This window comes from Heptranchias perlo, unplaced genomic scaffold (genome assembly GCF_035084215.1).
Source record: "Heptranchias perlo isolate sHepPer1 unplaced genomic scaffold, sHepPer1.hap1 HAP1_SCAFFOLD_117, whole genome shotgun sequence".
Lineage (NCBI taxonomy): Eukaryota > Metazoa > Chordata > Chondrichthyes > Hexanchiformes > Hexanchidae > Heptranchias > Heptranchias perlo.
Window position 1 is genome coordinate 1,358,656 of NW_027138396.1, and position 12,127 is coordinate 1,370,782.

General features: G+C 54.1%; 1 protein-coding gene across 1 annotated transcript in view; it reads left to right on the top strand.

Moving 5' to 3' along the window:
• Positions 1-369: 369 nt before the first annotated feature.
• Positions 370-12,127, top strand: part of LOC137307999 (mucin-6-like) — a gene marked incomplete at its 3' end in the record, with an annotated part of 353,656 nt that continues 341,898 nt past the window's right edge. Inside the window, exon 1 of the mRNA XM_067976969.1 lies at positions 370-383. Within this exon, the coding sequence (XP_067833070.1) occupies positions 370-383 (14 nt within the window). The remainder of the gene's footprint in view (positions 384-12,127) is intronic.

The following is a 12,127-nucleotide window of genomic DNA, read 5'->3' on the forward strand; positions in this document are numbered from 1 at the left end:
GAGTGGACGCACAGCGCCACCTCGCAGCTGGGTGACACGTGGTCCCTGGATGGGCTCCAGGTATATTCGCCACTAACACTGGCAGCAGCTGACGTCTGGGGTCTGCCGCCAATGTTAATATATTTCGTAGGCCCTGCCGTACAATTTTTACTGTGTTTAATTTACCAAATGATTTTGTTTCTGGTCTGTTGACGAAACTTTGCTGCTCCATGCCTCCGAGAGTTTGAAGCCTATCGTGCAACGGCAACAACTTGCATTTATACAGCGCCTTTAACACAGTGAAAAGTCCCAAGGCGTTTCGCAGGAGCGTTATCAAACAAGATTTGACACTGGATCACATAAGGAGATATTAGGACAGGCGACCAAAAGATGGTCAAAGAGAGGTAGGTTTTAAGGAGAATTTTAAATTGGAGGTGGAGTAACGCATGTTAAAGTGGGCCCCATTCTCCACCACACCCGTCGCAAATTCATACTCTCAATTCCACCTGTCTCTTTGGAATACCTTTGAGTTCTGTTTCCCGCACAAAGTTGCCTTTCCGTTCTGTGTTATAACTTCACCAGGGCACAGTGCCGTGACGACACTGCTGAACACACAGTTCATCAAGCACCACCAGCTTTCAATCCACTCACTGTTCTGCTGCTAGTTACATTTGAATGGAACCACTCCTTGAAGAGTGAGCAAGTACAGAATACATGCACTGTCAGAAGAAAAAGATTCCATCAGCCAGCAGGTGCCTTGAGAAATGTTAGGGAAAGTAGTTTCATACTGACACAAAAACAAATAATAAATCTCTGCCAGTCTCAGGCACACTGTCGGGGTCTGTAAGATCGCAGGGCGGATTGTGCTCTTCACTGTGCCTGGCAAATTGACAGAGAATTAAATGGGATGGAGGCTTTGATGTTATGGATCTGGTCCCACTGCCCCACACTGATGTGTCCTGGGGTGTGGCCGTGGGCAGTACTGCACTTTCACCGAGATTAGATAGAGGCCCAGTGTTAGCGAATCACCCCCTCAGTGTTAATGAGATGGGGGGTGTCCCTGACTCTCCCTCAGTGTTAATGAGATGGGGGGTGTCCCTGACTCTCCCCTCAGTGTTAATGAGATGGGGGGTGTCCCTGACTCTCCCCTCAGTGTTAATGAGATGGGGGGTGTCCCTGACTCTCCTCTCAGTGTTAATGAGATGGGGGGTGTCCCTGACTCTCCCCTCAGTATTAATGAGATGGGCGGTGTCCCTGACTCTCCCCTCAGTGTTAATGAGATGGGGATGTCCCTGACTCTCCCCTCAGTGTTAATGAGATGGGGGGTGTCCCTGACTCTCCCCTCAGTGTTAATGAGATGGGGATGTCCCTGACTCTCCCCTCAGTGTTAATGAGATGGGGGGTGTCCCTGACTCTCCCCTCAGTGTTAATGAGATGGGGGGTGTCCCTGACCCTCCTCTCAGTGTTAATGAGATGGGGGGTGTCACTGACCCTCCCCTCAGTGTTAATGAGATGGGGGGTGTCCCTGACCCTCCTCTCAGTGTTAATGAGATGGGGGGTGTCCCTGACCCTCCCTCAGTGTTAATGAGATGGGGGGTGTCCCTGACTCTCTCTCAGTGTTAATGAGATGGGAGGTGTCCCTGACTCTCCCCTCAGTGTTAATGAGATGGGGGGTGTCCCTGACTCTCCCCTCAGCGTTAATGAGATGGGGGGTGTCCCTGACTCTCCTCTCAGTGTTAATGAGATGGGGGGTGTCCCTGACTCTCCCCTCAGTGTTAATGAGATGGGGGGTGTCCCTGACTCTCCTCTCAGTGTTAATGAGATGGGGGGTGTCCCTGACCCTCCCTCAGTGTTAATGTGATGGGGGGTGTCTCTGACTCTCCCCTCAGTGTTAATGAGATGGGGGGTGTCCCTGACGCTCCTCTCAGTGTTAATGAGATGGGGGGTGTCCCTGACTCTCCCCTCAGTGTTAATGAGATGGGGGGTGTCCCTGACTCTCCTCTCAGTGTTAATGAGATGGGGGGTGTCCCTGACTCTCCTCTCAGTGTTAATGAGATGGGGGTGTCCCTGACTCTCCCCTCAGTGTTAATGAGATGGGGGGTGTCCCTGACTCTCCTCTCAGTGTTAATGAGATGGGGGGTGTCCCTGACTCTCCCCTCAGTGTTAATGAGATGGGGGGTGTCCCTGACTCTCCTCTCAGTGTTAATGAGATGGGGGGTGTCCCTGACCCTCCCTCAGTGTTAATGAGATGGGGGGTGTCCCTGACTCTCCCCTCAGTGTTAATGAGATGGGGGGTGTCCCTGACTCTCCTCTCAGTGTTAATGAGATGGGGGGGTGTCCCTGACTCTCCCCTCAGTGTTAATGAGATGGGGGGTGTCTCTGACTCTCCCCTCAGTGTTAATGAGATGGGGGGTGTCCCTGACCCTCCTCTCAGTGTTAATGAGATGGGGGGTGTCCCTGACTCTCCCCTCAGTGTTAATGAGATGGGGGGTGTCCCTGACTCTCCTCTCAGTGTTAATGAGATGGGGGGTGTCCCTGACTCTCCTCTCAGTGTTAATGAGATGGGGGGTGTCCCTGACTCTCCCCTCAGTGTTAATGAGATGGGGGGTGTCCCTGACTCTCCTCTCAGTGTTAATGAGATGGGGGGTGTCCCTGACTCTCCTCTCAGTGTTAATGAGATGGGGGGTGTCCCTGACCCTCCCTCAGTGTTAATGAGATGGGGGGTGTCCCTGACTCTCCCCTCAGTGTTAATGAGATGGGGGGTGTCCCTGACTCTCCTCTCAGTGTTAATGAGATGGGGGGTGTCCCTGACCCTCCCTCAGTGTTAATGTGATGGGGGGTGTCTCTGACTCTCCCCTCAGTGTTAATGAGATGGGGGGTGTCCCTGACCCTCCTCTCAGTGTTAATGAGATGGGGGGTGTCTCTGACTCTCCCCTCAGTGTTAATGAGATGGGGGGTGTCCCTGACCCTCCTCTCAGTGTTAATGAGATGGGGGGTGTCCCTGACCCTCCTCTCAGTGTTAATGAGATGGGGGGTGTCACTGACTCTCCCCTCAATGTAAATGTGATGGGGGGTGTCCCTGACTCTCTCTCAGTGTTAATGAGATGGGGGGTGTCCCTGACTCTCCCCTCAGTGTTAATGAGATGGGGAGTGTTCCTGACTCTCTCTCAGTGTTAATGAGATGGGGGGTGTCCCTGACTCTCCCTCAGTGTAAATGAGATGGGGGATGTCCCTGACCCTCCTCTCAGTGTAAATGAGATGGGGGATGTCACTCACTCTCCTCTCAGTGTTAATGAGATGGGGGGTGTCCCTGACCCTCCTCTCAGTGTTAATGAGATGGGGGGTGTCCCTGACCCTCCTCTCAGTGTTAATGAGATGGGGGGGTGTCCCTGACTCTCCCCTCAGTGTTAATGAGATGGGGGGTGTCCCTGACCCTCCTCTCAGTGTTAATGAGATGGGGGGTGTCCCTGACCCTCCTCTCAGTGTTAATGAGATGGGGGGGTGTCCCTGACTCTCCCCTCAGTGTTAATGAGATGGGGAGTGTTCCTGACTCTCTCTCAGTGTTAATGAGATGGGGGATGTCCCTGACCCTCCTCTCAGTGTAAATGAGATGGGGGATGTCACTCACTCTCCTCTCAGTGTTAATGAGATGGGGGGTGTTCCTGACTCTCTCTCAGTGTTAATGAGATGGGGGGGTGTCCCTGACTCTCTCTCAGTGTTAATGAGATGGGGGGTGTCCCTGACTCTCCCTCAGTGTAAATGAGATGGGGGATGTCCCTGACCCTCCTCTCAGTGTAAATGAGATGGGGGATGTCACTCACTCTCCTCTCAGTGTTAATGAGATGGGGGGTGTCCCTGACCCTCCTCTCAGTGTTAATGAGATGGGGGGTGTCCCTGACCCTCCTCTCAGTGTTAATGAGATGGGGGGGTGTCCCTGACTCTCCCCTCAGTGTTAATGAGATGGGGGGGTGTCCCTGACTCTCCCCTCAGGGTTAATGAGATGGGGGGTGTCCCTGACTCTCTCCCAGTGTAAATGAGATGGGGGATGTCACTGACCCTCCCCTCAGTGTTAATGAGATGGGGGGTGTCCCTGACCCTCCCCTCAGTGTTAATGAGATGGGGGATGTCACTGACCCTCCCCTCAGTGTTAATGAGATGGGGGGTGTCCCTGACTCTCCCCTCAGTGTTAATGAGATGGGGGGTGTCCCTGACTCTCCCCTCAGTGTTAATGAGATGGGGGGTGTCCCTGACTCTCTCTCAGTGTTAATGAGATGGGGGGTGTCCCTGACCCTCCTCTCAGTGTTAATGAGATGGGGGGTGTCCCTGACCCTCCCCTCAGTGTTAATGAGATGGGGGGTGTCCCTGACTCTCCCTCAGTGTTAATGAGATGGGGGGTGTCCCTGACCCTCCTCTCAGTGTTAATGAGATGGGGGGTGTCCCTGACTCTCCCCTCAGTGTTAATGAGATGGGGGGTGTCCCTGACTCTCTCTCAGTGTTAATGAGATGGGGGGTGTCCCTGACTCTCAGTGTTAATGAGATGGGGGGTGTCCCTGACTCTCCCTCAGTGTTAATGAGATGGGGGGTGTCCCTGACTCTCTCTCAGTGTTAATGAGATGGGGGGTGTCCCTGACACTCCCTTCAGTGTTAATGAGATGGGGGGTGTCCCTGACCCTCCCCTCAGTGTTAATGAGATGGGGGGTGACCCTGACCCTCCCCTCAGTGTTAATGAGATGAGGGGTGTCCCTGACTCTCTCTCAGTGTTAATGAGATGGGGGGTGTCCCTGACCCTCCCTTCAGTGTTAATGAGATGGGGGGTGTCCCTGACCCTCCCCTCAGTGTTAATGGGATGGGGGGTGTCCCTGACTCTCCCTCAGTGTTAATGAGATGGGGGGTGTCCCTGACCCTCCCCTCAGTGTTAATGAGATGGTGGGGTGTCCCTGACTCTCTCTCAGTGTTAATGTGATGGGGGGTGTCCCTGACTCTCTCTCAGTGTTAATGAGATGGGGGGTGTCCCTGACTCTCTCTCAGTGTTAATGAGATGGGGGGTGTCCCTGACCCTCCCCTCAGTGTTAATGAGATGGGGGGTGTCCCTGACCCTCCCCTCAGTGTTAATGAGATGGGGGGGTGTCATTGACTCTCCCTCAGTGTTAATGAGATGGAGGGTGTCCCTGACTCTCCCTCAGTGTTAATGAGATGGGGGTTGTCCCTGACCCTCCCTCAGTGTTAATGAGATGGGGGGTGTCCCTGACTCTCTCTCAGTGTTAATGAGATGGGGGGTGTCCCTGACCCTCCCCTCAGTGTTAATGAGATGGGGGGTGTCCCTGACCCTCCCCTCAGTGTTAATGAGATGGGGGGGTGTCATTGACTCTCCCTCAGTGTTAATGAGATGGAGGGTGTCCCTGACTCTCCCTCAGTGTTAATGAGATGGGGGTTGTCCCTGACCCTCCCTCAGTGTTAATGAGATGGGGGGTGTCCCTGACTCTCCCCTCAGTGTTAATGTGATGGGGGGTGTCCCTGACTCTCCTCTCAGTGTTAATGAGATGGGGGGTGTCCCTGACTCTCTCTCAGTGTTAATGAGATGGGGGGTGTCCCTGACTCTCCCCTCAGTGTTAATGAGATGGGGGGTGTCCCTGACTCTCCCTCAGTGTTAATGAGATGGGGGGTGTCCCTGAATCTCTCTCAGTGTTAATGAGATGGGGGGTGTCCCTGAATCTCTCTCAGTGTTAATGAGATGGGGGGTGTCCCTGACCCTCCCCTCAGTGTTAATGAGATGGGGGGTGTCCCTGAATCTCTCTCAGTGTTAATGAGATGGGGGGTGTCCCTGACTCTCCCCTCAGTGTTAATGAGATGGGTGGTGTCCCTGACCCTCCCCTCAGTGTTAATGGGATGGGGGGTGTCCCTGACTCTTCCCTCAGTGTTAATGAGTTGGAGGGTGTCCCTGACTCTCTCTCAGTGTTAATGTGATGGGGGGTGTCCCTGACCCTCCCCTCAGTGTTAATGAGATGGGGGGGTGTCCCTGACTCTCCCTCTGTGTTAATGGGATGGGGGGTGTCCCTGACTCTCTCTCAGTGTTAATGAGATGGGGGGTGTCCCTGACCCTCCCCTCAGTGTTAATGTGATAGGGGGTGTCCCTGACCCTCCCCTCAGTGTTAATGAGATGGGGGGTGTCCCTGACTCTCCCTCAGTGTTAATGAGATGGGGGGTGTCCCTGTCTCTCAGTGTTAATGAGATGGGGGGTGTCCCTGACTCTCTCTCAGTGTTAATGAGATGGGGGGGTGTCTCTGACTCTCCCTCAGTGTTAATGAGATGAGGGGTGTCCCTGACTCTCTCTCAGTGTTAATGAGATGGGGGGTGTCCCTGACTCTCTCTCAGTGTTAATGAGATGGGGGGTGACCCTGACTCTCCCTCAGTGTCAATGAGATGGGGGGTGTCCCTGACTCTCCCTCAGTGTTAATGAGATGGGGGGTGTCCCTGACTCTCCCCTCAGTGTTAATGAGATGGGGGGTGTCACTGACCCTCCCCTCAGTGTTAATGAGATGGGGGGTGTCACTGACCCTCCCCTCAATGTTAATGAGATGGGGGTTGTCTCTGACTCTCAGTGTTAATGAGGTGGGGGTGTCCCTGACTCTCCCCTCAGTGTTAATGAGATGCGGGGGTGTCCCTGACTCTACTCTCAGTGTTAATGAGATGGGGGGTGTCCCTGACTCTACTCTCAGTGTTAATGAGATGGGGGGTGTCCCTGACCCTCCCCTCAGTGTTAATGAGATGGGGGGTGTCCCTGACCCTCCCTCAGTGTTAATGGGATGGGGGGTGTCCCTGACTCTCCCCTCAGTGTTAACGGGATGGGGGGTGTCACTGACTCTCCCTCAGTGTTAATGAGATGGGGGTTGTCCCTGACCCTCCCCTCAGTGTTAATGAGATGGGGGGTGTCCCTGACCCTCCCCTCAGTGTTAATGAGATGGGGGGTGTCCCTGACTCTCCTCTCAGTGTTAATGAGATGGGGGTTGTCCCTGACCCTCCCTCAGTGTTAATGAGATGGGGGGTGTCCCTGACTCTCCTCTCAGTGTTAATGAGATGGGGGGTGTCCCTGACCCTCCCTCAGTGTTAATGAGATGGGGGGTGTCCCTGACTCTCCTCTCAGTGTTAATGAGATGGGGGGTGTCCCTGACTCTCCCTCAGTGTTAATGAGATGGGGGGTGTCCCTGAATCACTCTCAGTGTTCATGAGATGGGGGGTGTCCCTGACCCTCCCATCAGTGTTAATGAGATGGGGGGTGTCACTGACTCTCAGTGTTAATGAGATGGGGGGTGTCCCTGACTCTCAGTGTTAATGAGATGGGGGGTGTCCCTGACTCTCAGTGTTAATGAGATGGGGGGTGTCCCTGACTCTCAGTGTTAATGAGATGGGGGGTGTCCCTGACTCTCAGTGTTAATGAGATGGGGGGTGTCCCTGACTCTCAGTGTTAATGAGATGGGGGGTGTCCCTGACTCTCCCCTCAGTGTTAATGAGATGGGGGTTGTCCCTGACCCTCCCTCAGTGTTAATGAGATGGGGGGTGTCCCTGACTCTCCCCTCAGTGTTAATGAGATGGGGGTTGTCCCTGACTCTCTCTCAGTGTTAATGAGATGGGGGTTGTCCCTGACCCTCCCCTCAGTGTTAATGAGATGGGGGGTGTCCCTGACTCTCTCTCAGTGTTAATGAGATGGGGGTTGTCCCTGACCCTCCCCTCAGTGTTAATGAGATGGGGGATGTCACTGACTCTCAGTGTTAATGAGATGGGGGGTGTCTCTGACTCTCAGTGTTAATGAGGTGGGGGGTGTTACTGACTCTCCCCTCAGTGTTAATGAGATGGGCGGTGTCCCTGACCCTCCCCTCAGTGTTAATGAGATGGGGGGTGTCCCTGACTCTCTCTCAGTGTTAATGAGATGGGGTTGTCCCTGACCCTCCCCTCAGTGTTAATGAGATGGGGGATGTCACTGACTCTCCCCTCAGTGTTAATGAGATGGGGGGTGTCACTGACTCTCCCTCAGTGTTAATGAGATGGGGGGTGTCCCTGACTCTCCCTCAGTGTTAATGAGATGGGGGGTGTCCCTGACCCTCCCCTCAGTGTTAATGAGATGGGGGGTGTCACTGACTCTCCCTCAGTGTTAATGAGATGGGGGATGTCACTGACTCTCCCCTCAGTGTTAATGAGATGGGGGGTGTCACTGACCCTCCCCTCAGTGTTAATGAGATGGGGGGTGTCCCTGACCCTCCCCTCAGTGTTAATGAGATGGGGGGTGTCACTGACCCTCCCCTCAGTGTTAATGAGATGGGGGGTGTCACTGACTCTCCCTCAGTGTTAATGGGATGGGGGGTGTTCCTGACTCTCCCCTCAGTGTTAATGAGATGGGGGTTGTCCCTGACCCTCCCCTCAGTGTTAATGAGATGGGGGGTGTCCCTGACTCTCTCTCAGTGTTAATGAGATGGGGGGTGTCCCTGACTCTCCCTCAGTGTTAATGGGATGGGGGGTGTTCCTGACTCTCCCCTCAGTGTTAATGTGATGGGGGGTGTCCCTGACTCTCCCCTCAGTGTTAATGTGATGGGGGGTGTCCCTGACTCTCCACTCAGTGTTAATGAGATGGGGGGTGTCCCTGACTCTCTCTCAGTGTTAATGAGATGGGGGGTGTCCCTGACTCTCTCTCAGTGTTAATGAGATGGGGGGTGACCCTGACTCTCCCTCAGTGTCAATGAGATGGGGGGTGTCCCTGACTCTCCCTCAGTGTTAATGAGATGGGGGGTGTCACTGACCCTCCCCTCAGTGTTAATGAGATGGGGGGTGTCACTGACCCTCCCCTCAATGTTAATGAGATGGGGGTTGTCTCTGACTCTCAGTGTTAATGAGGTGGGGGTGTCCCTGACTCTCCCCTCAGTGTTAATGAGATGCGGGGGTGTCCCTGACTCTACTCTCAGTGTTAATGAGATGGGGGGTGTCCCTGACTCTACTCTCAGTGTTAATGAGATGGGGGGTGTCCCTGACCCTCCCCTCAGTGTTAATGAGATGGGGGGTGTCCCTGACCCTCCCTCAGTGTTAATGGGATGGGGGGTGTCCCTGACTCTCCCCTCAGTGTTAACGGGATGGGGGGTGTCACTGACTCTCCCTCAGTGTTAATGAGATGGGGGTTGTCCCTGACCCTCCCCTCAGTGTTAATGAGATGGGGGGTGTCCCTGACCCTCCCCTCAGTGTTAATGAGATGGGGGGTGTCCCTGACTCTCCTCTCAGTGTTAATGAGATGGGGGTTGTCCCTGACCCTCCCTCAGTGTTAATGAGATGGGGGGTGTCCCTGACTCTCCTCTCAGTGTTAATGAGATGGGGGGTGTCCCTGACCCTCCCTCAGTGTTAATGAGATGGGGGGTGTCCCTGACTCTCCTCTCAGTGTTAATGAGATGGGGGGTGTCCCTGACTCTCCCTCAGTGTTAATGAGATGGGGGGTGTCCCTGAATCACTCTCAGTGTTCATGAGATGGGGGGTGTCCCTGACCCTCCCATCAGTGTTAATGAGATGGGGGGTGTCACTGACTCTCAGTGTTAATGAGATGGGGGGTGTCCCTGACTCTCAGTGTTAATGAGATGGGGGGTGTCCCTGACTCTCAGTGTTAATGAGATGGGGGGTGTCCCTGACTCTCAGTGTTAATGAGATGGGGGGTGTCCCTGACTCTCAGTGTTAATGAGATGGGGGGTGTCCCTGACTCTCCCCTCAGTGTTAATGAGATGGGGGTTGTCCCTGACCCTCCCTCAGTGTTAATGAGATGGGGGGTGTCCCTGACTCTCCCCTCAGTGTTAATGAGATGGGGGTTGTCCCTGACTCTCTCTCAGTGTTAATGAGATGGGGGTTGTCCCTGACCCTCCCCTCAGTGTTAATGAGATGGGGGGTGTCCCTGACTCTCTCTCAGTGTTAATGAGATGGGGGTTGTCCCTGACCCTCCCCTCAGTGTTAATGAGATGGGGGATGTCACTGACTCTCAGTGTTAATGAGATGGGGGGTGTCTCTGACTCTCAGTGTTAATGAGGTGGGGGGTGTTACTGACTCTCCCCTCAGTGTTAATGAGATGGGCGGTGTCCCTGACCCTCCCCTCAGTGTTAATGAGATGGGGGGTGTCCCTGACTCTCTCTCAGTGTTAATGAGATGGGGTTGTCCCTGACCCTCCCCTCAGTGTTAATGAGATGGGGGATGTCACTGACTCTCCCCTCAGTGTTAATGAGATGGGGGGTGTCACTGACTCTCCCTCAGTGTTAATGAGATGGGGGGTGTCCCTGACTCTCCCTCAGTGTTAATGAGATGGGGGGTGTCCCTGACCCTCCCCTCAGTGTTAATGAGATGGGGGGTGTCACTGACTCTCCCTCAGTGTTAATGAGATGGGGGATGTCACTGACTCTCCCCTCAGTGTTAATGAGATGGGGGGTGTCACTGACCCTCCCCTCAGTGTTAATGAGATGGGGGGTGTCCCTGACCCTCCCCTCAGTGTTAATGAGATGGGGGGTGTCACTGACCCTCCCCTCAGTGTTAATGAGATGGGGGGTGTCACTGACTCTCCCTCAGTGTTAATGGGATGGGGGGTGTTCCTGACTCTCCCCTCAGTGTTAATGAGATGGGGGTTGTCCCTGACCCTCCCCTCAGTGTTAATGAGATGGGGGGTGTCCCTGACTCTCTCTCAGTGTTAATGAGATGGGGGGTGTCCCTGACTCTCCCTCAGTGTTAATGGGATGGGGGGTGTTCCTGACTCTCCCCTCAGTGTTAATGTGATGGGGGGTGTCCCTGACTCTCCCCTCAGTGTTAATGTGATGGGGGGTGTCCCTGACTCTCCACTCAGTGTTAATGAGATGGGGGGTGTCCCTGACTCTCTCTCAGTGTTAATGAGATGGGGGGTGTCCCTGACTCTCTCTCAGTGTTAATGAGATGGGGGGTGTGCCTGACTCTCCACTCAGTGTTAATGAGATGGTGGGTGTCCCTGACTCTCCTCTCAGTGTTAATGAGATGGGGGGTGTCCCTGACTCTCCTCTCAGTGTTAATGAGATGGGGGGTGTCCCTGACTCTCTCTCAGTGTTAATGAGATGGGGGGTGTCCCTGACTCTCCACTCAGTGTTAATGAGATGGGGGGTGTCCCTGACTCTCCTCTCAGTGTTAATGAGATGGGGGGTGTTCCTGACTCTCCCCTCAGTGTTAATGAGATGGGGGGGTGTCCCTGACTCTCAGTGTTAATGAGATGGGGGGTGTCCCTGACTCTCAGTGTTAATGAGATGGGGGGTGTCCCTGACTCTCAGTGTTAATGAGATGGGGGGTGTCCCTGACTCTCAGTGTTAATGAGATGGGGGGTGTCCCTGACTCTCCCCTCAGTGTTAATGAGATGGGGGTTGTCCCTGACCCTCCCTCAGTGTTAATGAGATGGGGGGTGTCCCTGACTCTCCCCTCAGTGTTAATGAGATGGGGGTTGTCCCTGACTCTCTCTCAGTGTTAATGAGATGGGGGTTGTCCCTGACCCTCCCCTCAGTGTTAATGAGATGGGGGGTGTCCCTGACTCTCTCTCAGTGTTAATGAGATGGGGGTTGTCCCTGACCCTCCCCTCAGTGTTAATGAGATGGGGGATGTCACTGACTCTCAGTGTTAATGAGATGGGGGGTGTCTCTGACTCTCAGTGTTAATGAGGTGGGGGGTGTTACTGACTCTCCCCTCAGTGTTAATGAGATGGGCGGTGTCCCTGACCCTCCCCTCAGTGTTAATGAGATGGGGGGTGTCCCTGACTCTCTCTCAGTGTTAATGAGATGGGGTTGTCCCTGACCCTCCCCTCAGTGTTAATGAGATGGGGGATGTCACTGACTCTCCCCTCAGTGTTAATGAGATGGGGGGTGTCACTGACTCTCCCTCAGTGTTAATGAGATGGGGGGTGTCCCTGACTCTCCCTCAGTGTTAATGAGATGGGGGGTGTCCCTGACCCTCCCCTCAGTGTTAATGAGATGGGGGGTGTCACTGACTCTCCCTCAGTGTTAATGAGATGGGGGATGTCACTGACTCTCCCCTCAGTGTTAATGAGATGGGGGGTGTCACTGACCCTCCCCTCAGTGTTAATGAGATGGGGGGTGTCCCTGACCCTCCCCTCAGTGTTAATGAGATG